This window comes from Chanodichthys erythropterus, chromosome 17 (assembly GCF_024489055.1).
Source record: "Chanodichthys erythropterus isolate Z2021 chromosome 17, ASM2448905v1, whole genome shotgun sequence".
NCBI lineage: Eukaryota > Metazoa > Chordata > Actinopteri > Cypriniformes > Xenocyprididae > Chanodichthys > Chanodichthys erythropterus.
In genome coordinates this window covers 33,815,400-33,825,603 of record NC_090237.1, presented here as the reverse complement: position 1 = coordinate 33,825,603, position 10,204 = coordinate 33,815,400, and the positions used below count along the sequence as shown (strand labels likewise).

The window sequence follows — 10,204 nt, the reverse complement described above, 5'->3', positions numbered from 1 at the left end:
TGTAATTTGACACATTTACGAGTGAAACAAATGTAAGTTAAATGTAAGATCGAACTTGTTTGTGCACCAGCACCTATTAATCATTCACAATAAGGTCAGTAACATATATTAATCAAGAACATAGAGCAGGATAGACACACAAGAGCCAGTGGCACTTGACATCACTGATGCCAAACCTGTGTTGAAACACTTTTCATACTTTATGTAATTATCAGCGATATAACAAAATTACACTTGAGTATACATGGCTTATACTGACAAGTATATTTGCTCTGTACTTCATATATATCTCATATATAAAGATTAAAAGATTCATCAAAAGATTAAGTATTCTAAGTATTCTTGGTTTGTTTTTCCTCTTTTTATAGAGTATTAGCTTATTTTTTTCATGCATACTGGCTTCTTAGAGGTAGTACTCCATCATGTTATAATACATCTTATAACTTAAAATTAATTTTAAAGGTATAATTGACCTAAAAATGAAAATTATGTCATCATATACTCACCCTCCTGTCGTTCCAAACATGACTTTCTTCTGTTAACATAAAAGAAGATATTTTGAGAAATGTCTCATTGTTTTTATTTTGTTTTGTTTTTTGTTTTGTTTTGTTTGTTTTTCATCCATGCCATCGAAAGTCAATTGGTTACCAACATTTTTCAATATCTTCTTTTCTATTATCTTTTATGTTCAACAGAAGAAAAAAAGTCATACATGTTTGGAACAAGTTATTTTTCTGGGTCATGTATCACTCTGCAATCTCTACACATGAACTAAAATGATTTAAAGTAATTATGTATTGTAGTGTGATAATGAACAATGATGAAATAACACAACACACTTCAGCATCTTTAAACTTGACATACTTTGTAACACAAAACAAACTGACAACAACAAAAAAAAAAAATCTGCATTATCTTACAGATGGACCTAAAACAAATCAACTTAGAAAAATGAATTTATCTGTAATATTTTCATGCATGCTCAATTTATAAAAGCAAAATATATTTATTTTAGGATTACATGTTATTTTGTAACCTGCATCTGTTCACTGACAGTGGACTCTTTGCAAAGTTTGTATAGTCATTGTTTCATATGTTGTTTAAAAACAAATATCTAATACTGTATAAGCATTAAGCAACACTGGACAATTGGATAGATTAACCTATTATTTCTCTCTATGTAACGAAGCGGGAGTGAGGCAGAGATCCATTTGCAAGCTTTTATTCAAAGTGAGCATAGTCGTACAGGCTGGGTCGATCAGGGGCAAACAGGAACAGCAAGAAACAGGCAGAGTCGTAGTCAGAGTACAGGCAGTAGATCGAGGCAGGCGGATATCATTCACAGGTCGGTATACAAGGCAAGAGTCAGGACAGGCAGCAACGGGTCAATAAACAGGAACAGGCAAGATCAAACACGGGCAGACAGGAAACAAAGAAACGCTCAGAAATGACACACTGGGAAATCAAGACTTCGCGGTGAGGTGGTGTGTGTGACAGTCCTTTATAGTCCTGGTAATGAGTGGCAGCTGGGTGTGGTGATTAGTGTGGAGTGATTGTGAAGTGAGTGCAGGTGATGAGCAATGGAGGATCATGGGAAATGTAGTCCGGGATGTGACAGGAACAGACGTGATCGTGACACTCTATATGTTAACTGAAATTAAATACTTTCTTTTACCTGTATCTTGGGTATCTCTGTGGTATGCTGAAGATGTAAAACACTGTCTGTGATAGTGATGGGTCACTCATTGCGTTGGTCATAAATGTATCTTTGGCTGCATTATAATGGCTTCCTAATTCGTAGTATAATCAAAGATTGTGTATGTGGATTGTGATTGTGTATGTGTGATTGTGTATGTGTGTTCGCAAAAATGTGTTGTTATAAAACAAAATATTAATTATTATTATATAATAAAATATTAAATTTTAATTCCGCTAAAATGAATGAAATTACTTAATCTGAATGAAATTTATCTAGGGGTGACTTAAAGTACAGTTAAAGGTATATTTCAAGCATAAAACTTAATACCTATGTATGAACCAAGTAGTATACGTAAAGTAATATATAAAAATAACATATAAATTGTAGAATTGTAGTAGAAATATGATGTTAAGTTCACTTAGAAAATTTAAAAGTATAATTGCAGTATAAAAACTAGTAGATTTGTTTGTTTGTTTATTCATGAGAGTGTTGCAATGGTTCCCTGAGAAGGGAAATGAGACACTGTGTCTTGGATCAACGCTATAGGGAACAGACCCAGTTTAACTGGCAGGCGATAGCCCATGACAGCATAAGTAGAGCATGTGGGAGTATAAGAGGGCAAGCAGGAAACATCAGGGTATCAGAGCGGAGATGTGTCAGACATAATCAACCTCCGCCCAAGGCCATTGACCCACTCTCACTTTGGGGGGCATGGATTTCTTCAGCCATGTACCCATCCTCCTACCTAAACTGAAGTGTCTTTGGCAAAAATGCATTGGCACACACAAATCTCAGTCAGGTACTGCTCAGCACACATATGCAACAGAAAGAGCTGTTTCAGATTCCTGCCATGATGTAAGGTTAAAAAATCAATGACCTCTAATTCGGCCCTGGACCTAGGCCTCAGAGAAGCATACTGAGCCACAGCATTTTTCTCACAAACCGCCAGGGAGGGACATATCACCTGGAAAACTCTGAGTTTAAAGCATCAAAGTGTCAAGGAGAAAGAATTTCTTTTCTCCTTATCAAAGATGCATCTCAGTGGCAACTACACCAATTTCATTGGCTGTGTGCATTGTGGCACAGATGGCTAGATTTGCCTCAGGAGATAGTACAACCTTCACCTGCATGTGGACAGCAGAAGGGACGGATTAACATCCACCTCAACTCTCTCTGAATCTAATTTTTTTCAGAATCAGACATTTGATTTTGAACGCACATTAGTAGCTTTTGTCTTACAATGAAATTGGAGTGTGTTTACACATGCTTCAGACACCGGTCACGCTGATTGCATTCCCCATAGCGTCAATCCAAGATGCAATGTAGTGTTCCACTTTGAAAGGGAATTTTGTTTTCATGTTGACTTTAAAGTTATGCAAAGCTCTGTCAGACTTTGCCAAGTCAATAGCCATGCAGCACATTTTGTGCCTTGGCAAAAACAGAAACGGATGGTTTGGTTAATGTGTGCTTGTTAAAACCCCCAAGGGATGGCATTGAAACAATACTGGCGTTTGGAGAGAAGCTGTTTGGCTCTTGTGAAGGCATATCATGTGAGGATGCTTCAGGTCTAGAGTTCAAGGACAAGAGTTTCCAAAAATTAATGTTTATGAATAAAACAGTACAGTAGAAGATCAAATCTTTTGCCCATTGCAGTCTTACATAAAGGCTTGAGTGCATGTTGTAGTGTGCTGCTTCCCTGTGTGTGTATTTGTTAACTTTTCCATGGAGTCATCACTACAAGTTTTAAGAGCGGGTCTGGACATGCATCAGTCGTTTCCAAAGCCTGAGCAACCACATGTCAATAATTCCCAGAGGGAAGTGTGGAAAGTAGAAAGTAGAAAAGAAACAACAGCAAAAGAAAACAGAAACAGAAGGACAATAGATTACAGAGTTCACATTAAAACAGACATTTATTATGGAAGTTTATTAGGAAAGAACATGTTGAGAAATATATTTTTATCACAATTGTATTTATTATTATTTACATTTTATATATAAATAAATTATTATAAATATTTTCAAAAAATACAAATGTTTGTAAATAATTTGCCGTAGGACAGGAGCTGTAACTCCATTACTCAGCCTACTTGTACCTGACCCTAATTTATACAGTTTATGAAGATTTCTAAACTACTTTAATGTTTTTTGAAGAAAAAAAAAACATTCAGTTACAATTGTTGAAAAAAAAAGTGTTACAGCACTCCCGAATCTCCCCGTTAACTTCTGTACAGGATTCTTTACTGTAATGAGAGTAATTGATTCTTTCATAGTACAGTACATCACAGGAATTAATAATATTTATGGGGAGGATGATAATAATGAGAGTTTGTGTCTTTCCACTAGGATTTTGTGAACTGGATTGAGAGGTTTTTTTATTAAAACAATTAATGGGTCACAATGGCACAAAAAAATTAAATAAAATAAAATTATAATAAACACTGCATGAATGTGAAATGTTTGTCAGATGGCACCTATATCAATTTAAAACACTTGCAGTTTAAAATATCAAAATATAACAAAGTGAGCAGTATGTACATAAAGATATTAAAAGATGTTGCAAATAGCCAGTATACTTCAGTGAAGGGTGCTTTGAGTTTGTGAGCAGTGTAGTCTCAGCCGCGTTGTATTTAACTAAACACACAGAACACACTCACCACTCAACACAGAGGTTGTCAGCCATCATTTCTTTACTAAAATTCTAAAATTCCTCATTAACACTAATACATCAAGATACATACTTGCACATACATGGGTGAATTTGATAAAACCCAAATTTCACCTCAAAACCAGAAGAAAAAAGTAAATATTTTATAAGAAAATTACGCCTGTTTTTAGGATCAGATTCTTTGTATTATGTATTGTATTATTTTCATGACAACTAAGTGCATTCTTTTACTGTTATAAAAAAGATTACTTAAATTAAAACATTTATTAATTTAATGTTTATAAATTGTGAAACAATAACTGAATTGACCAGATACATTACATTGACTAAAATGCTTTTTTTATTTTACGGTAAATTTGTCAAGAAAATCACACAATGCAAACAATATTCATGGTCCTAAAATGAAGATTCACATTTGTGAGAAATAAAAGATTTTTTCCTTTTTAAAAAAAAAAAATGTGACAGACATGTTTTGCTGAGATTGACCAACATATTCCTTTAGCAAAGCTATGGATATTTTTGAGAACTAACAGACCCTGAATACAGGAGGACCTGAAGAGGCAAGTTATAAAAGACATATTCCTGTGGCACTTGACGGAGTGCAATATGTAGCTGAGGAGCACATGAGAGCTTTGAAATGTTTGCCATTCAGTACTAACCCTGTAGTGTTTCTCTTGCTTTCAAAAGCTGATACCTCAACTGGTCTACACTAAGACCCTGTTTACAGGAACACCTGTTCAGGTGAGATCCTGAGGGTTTCAGAGCACAGCTGTGCACAGCAATAAAACCTGCACATTAAAAAAACACCCAAATATTAAAGCATTTGATTCATGCATGCTTCAATGCCAATAGCTTTCTTGCCACATACTGTACGTCATGAGCCTTCACCTCCGTTGTTAGTGCAAACACTTCTCTTTAATGTGTATTTACTATTAATTGACACATTAGATGTTCCTTTGACATAATTTCCTTTATCAGTACAGCACCATTAGAAATCTTCATTGTACATTTGGCATGCAATGCTACACGACTACCCTCATGGTACAATCAAATTATGAACTTAACAAGCACAATAAATTAATGGGAATGAGTAATGTAAATAAACATAAAAAAAGATAACAAAGCATATATTTGGTTTGATATTGAGCTTGTTTTGTGAAATGCTTTAACGGAATGCCTTTGTGTGCACTTGTGCCACTGTAGAGGGGCATGGCTGAGAAAGTCTCATTTTCAAAGATATTTTTTATTCCCCTGTTTCATTTTCCCTCCTATTTTTTTACAAGACTCTCCTTTCTCCTTTTCCCATCCTTGTCAGTTGTCTCAGTTCCTGATTTTCCTTCCCAGTGAGACTTTATATGTTCATCTATCTGTATGTTTGCTTACTAATCGTCCAGAGAGAGATATTGCCATGGAGCACTTTCTGAAATAAAATAATGTTATACAGTCATACATTAACTGCACTTGCAGCTCCTCACCACCATGTTGGACAACTGCTCCACCTAGAAACAGAGCCAAGATAAAATGATTAATTCACATTAATGCATTTGTAGTACATTCTAGCACAAAACCTTGTCAGGTGAAATACTTCTTATGTAAACATTTTGTTAGATAATAATAATGCCAAATTGTTCTCACTCCAAAGAATACACTATTTGTGCCTTAACTGCTTTAAAAGCACCTTGACATCAATCTGGGATATCTATCGATGAAGAGTTCCCCCTATGCATGAAGTTGAGAAGCCATTAAAATAGGGAAAGAGGCATTTACCTTGTTTTGTCTTCCCACATAGTAAAGAATTGGTAGAGGGTCGAGGACTGCAGGTACGCAACATGGCTGAGCAGATGCACCAGGGTTGTGGTGTTTGTACAAGGCTAATATCTGTGAAACAATTACACATACCAATATTCATGCATTCTTTTTTTGAATGTGGGTAAGTTTCATTCAAAATAAGCAACCTTTTGAAAATTGCCTATGTCCAGATCTGATTCAGAGCGATTATTGAAACATTGATGGAGTAGATTGAGTCATCAACACCTCCAAAGCTTGCACAGTCCTATACCTCTTCCTGGGTCAACATTTTATTTGGTAACATTAGGAAGTTGACTGTATGTAGTTTAATGTATGATGATCACGTTATTTTACATGTGCCAATGACTGTCTAAGCATTGTTTCTATTGCTTGTTTCTGCTTCTTCTTTGCCTGTATTTTGATCCAGAGATTCAGTACTCTTTCATAAGATGTTTAATAGTGCCCCCTACCATATAACAGTGAAAACATGGATTGCTGGAAAATTTTATATTTAATAATATTAGACTTATTTTTGATCTTATTGATTATTCTGACCTTTTAAAAGATGGTAGCTTTATACTTTTTTAGATTTTTTTCAAAGCCTTTGATTCTGTTGAGCACCTTTTTATTTGTTACTGTTTAGAATGCTTTGGGTTTGGGGCCTATTTCTGTAATGCCATGAAAACTCTTTATGCAGGTGGAAATAGTTCTGTGAAATTAAATAATGGCACTACACATTTTATCTAGAAAGGTTGGCAAGGTCTAGGCAAGGTTGCCCAGTTTCTGTTTACCTCTTTCTCAATGTTGCTCAGGCATTTTGTCACTTCATTAAATCAAGCAAGATTGAAGGAATTCAAGTTGAAGAAATAAGTGTTCTGGTAAGTCAGATGGCTGATGATACAGCTCTTTTCTTGAAAAATGTTGATCAAATTCAGTCAGCAATCTAGTTCATTCAATTTTTTTCCAGTACTATGCCTTAATTTACAAAAATGTGAACTGTTCGCTTTGAAAAGTTGCCATGCCAGAACAATTTGTAATATTCCTGTAAAGAATGCTCCAACTTATTTGGGTATGGTTTTTACTAAAAATGAGCAGGAGAAAATCTCACAAAATTTGAATCCTGTGATTAAAAAAAGTAAAGAACAGATTTAATATTTGGTTACAGAGGGACCTGTCTCTCAAAGGTCGTGTTCTGCTGGCTAAAACGGAAGATATCTCGAGGCTTACTTATGTAGCTACCTCAAAACATTCAGATAGTAAAATAAATAAGATAACTAATCAAATAATGCTGAACTTTTTGTGGAAAAACCATATACATTATATTAGAAAATCTGTAATTGTTAATTCATATAAAATGGTGGTCTTGATTATTTATTTATTTTTATTTTTTAAAAAACACCTTCACAATTGGAATATAATTTCTGTTTTTGACCAACTTTTCATTTTTGCTTTTGTGAGATTAACTGAAAAACTTCCAGTTAAACTGTCAGCTTTTCATAGGCAAACACTTTTGGTTTTTGAAGTTCATTTACAGGCAAAACTTTTCAACTCACCATTATTACATCTGGAGTAAGTAAAATTTTGTATAAGCATAAGAGTATATTTTTGAAAACTTGGTTTGACAATTGCATCCTTTTAGTTGGGCAGTTATTGAATTATCAAGGTTATTTAATGACTTACGATGAATTTCTTTCAAACTTCAATTTCCCTGTATCCCCTAAATAATTTGCATCTGTAATTTGTGCTATTTCTTAGGGTGTTGTTTCTTTATGTAGAAGTTTTTCATACTCTACACATGTATCTTTTTTGTATCCAGCTGATAATTTCTGTGGTAAAATTTGTTTTTTGACAAGCAAAAATAATAATAAGGCTCTACATTCCCTATTTCAAAAAGAAGTAGTGAGTAAACCACATGTCATTTCCTATTGCTCAAGGTTTATTGGAACTATTAATTGGAGTAAGGTCTAGCTGTTACCTAATAAATATATTATTACAAATAAGGTCAAGGAAAATTAATTTAAGATATTGCATGAACTTTACTGCTAAACATGTTCTATCCATGTTTAACAAAGACATAGATGTTCTTCATTTTGTTTAATGCAGCCAGAAACTGTACTTCATATTTTTTGGCACTGTCAACAAAGACGTTAAGGTGGGAGGATTCTAAATGTATTAATGACAAATTGATATGCAATTTTCATTTGTTATATAACCATGTAATATTGGGTTATTTCAATTATGAAAAGAGTCTGGAAAATGAGGGATATATTATTAATCTGGTGATTATATTTGTTAAGTTTCATATTCATTGGTGTAAATTTAGTGATCAGAAACCTCTTTTTTTATTTTTTTTCTGTGGTATTGAAAGAATTGAAATTATATGGTTTCTTTTAAGGACAGAACAAAAAAGCTGTTAAAACCATTAATTTATTTAATACATTTTTTTATGAAATATCAAAGCCTTTTATTGTTTATTTGGTTTATTGTTTATTTTTATTTTTATTTACTTTCTCATTTGGTTGATATTGTGTTTTATATTTTTATATTTTGTTTTATATTTTATATTTTTTATATTTTGTATCTTTAACCCTGGCACTTTTTAGGGGCCAATCACCGAAGGTGCGTAGGGACCTATTGTATCCGTTGGCGTTATTATTATTCTGCTTCTTCCGCTCTGGAAGTCTATGGCAGCCCATAGAACCGTATGGTAAAAAGTTGTGAAATTTGGCACACAGTTAGAGGACAGTCTGACCTTTGTCCATAGCAAATTTGGAGTCTCTAACTCAATCCCTCTAGCGCCACCAGCTGTCCAAATTTGCACTTATGTTTATGTTAATAACTTTTGAACTGTGAGGGTTAGAAACAACATTCTTTTTTCATCTGGTTCCTTGGGTCAAGCCGTATGGCATTTTCCGTCATGAAACCTACTTTTTCGAACTCCTTCTAGGCCGTTACTCCTATTTTCAGGAAAATTGAACCAGATCATCTTCAGACCATGCTGACAAAAAGTTATGGAATTCAAGTCGATTCCTCAAAGCATTTTCGAAAAACACGCAAACAAATTTTACATAGCGCTTGCGAAAATGGACGTAAGGCTGTATCTCCATAACGCTTTATCGTATTCAGAACAAACTTGGTACATTACATCACAAGCATGACCCGAGGCATCATGCAGTGTTTTAGTGCAACGCCACCTACTGGTGCGGAGATATGAAAATTGGCTGTTTTTGCTTATAATTTCTGATGGGTTTGTCCAAAAATCATAAATTTGATCTCGTTGGATTCAGGGCATCATGCCGAGTCGAATAATAACCAATTTTCCCATATCGAACATTTTGGCTGTCGGCCATTTTGAATTTTGTGCTAAAATGCTGTATTTTACGAACGCATTAGCGTACCGTTACGAAACTTGGTATGGGTCATCAGCACAATGCCCTGAAGGTGCCTGAGAAGTTTCGGACCAGCGCCACCTTGTGGTCAAAAGTTATAACAAAATTTACAAAAAGTCTAATAACTTTTGACTATTTTAACTGATTGTAATGAAACTGGTCTCAGTTGATTCCTTGGGTCATGCTGAGATATCGAATTTGCCATAGTCGGCTGAACTTCCTGTCTGCCATATTGTTTTTCTTTAAAAACATACTTTTTCAAACTCCTCCTAGATCGTTGCTCCGATTCTCACCAAAATTGAACCGTATCATCTTCAGACCATGCCGTCAAAAAGTTATGGATTTCAAGTCGATAAGTCAAACCGTTTTCGTATACTGGAGCAACGAATATGAGGCATGATGCAAAAACGACTCTTGAAGCTGTATCTCCGCAATGCTTTGACATATTGACACCAAACTTTGCAAGTGTCAAAACCAGTTTTTCTTAAAAACTCTTCTTTTGTGTTCTGAAGAAATAAACAATGACATAATTTTCATGTTTAGGTGAATAACCCCCCTTAAGGACATTATCTCAGGCAGCTCACACATTAAAACAGCCAGGATCCTTAGGTATGATTCGTATTAACTTCTATAAGAGACAACAAGTTTCATTATTAAAACTGG

The 10,204-nt window shown here is 34.5% G+C and overlaps 1 protein-coding gene across 4 annotated transcripts in view; it reads right to left on the bottom strand.

Annotated features, from left to right (window-relative positions):
• Positions 1–3,628: 3,628 nt before the first annotated feature.
• tgfb1a (transforming growth factor, beta 1a) overlaps positions 3,629–10,204 on the bottom strand; it is a 29,800-nt gene continuing 23,224 nt past the window's right edge. For all 4 annotated transcript variants that reach the window (XM_067364300.1, XM_067364301.1, XM_067364302.1 and 1 more), the window contains 2 exons: positions 6,132–6,242; positions 3,629–5,863 (listed from right to left, as the gene is read on the bottom strand). In XM_067364300.1, coding sequence (XP_067220401.1) covers positions 5,816–5,863; positions 6,132–6,242 — 159 coding nt within the window. In that variant the 3' untranslated portion in view covers positions 3,629–5,815. The remainder of the gene's footprint in view (positions 5,864–6,131; positions 6,243–10,204) is intronic.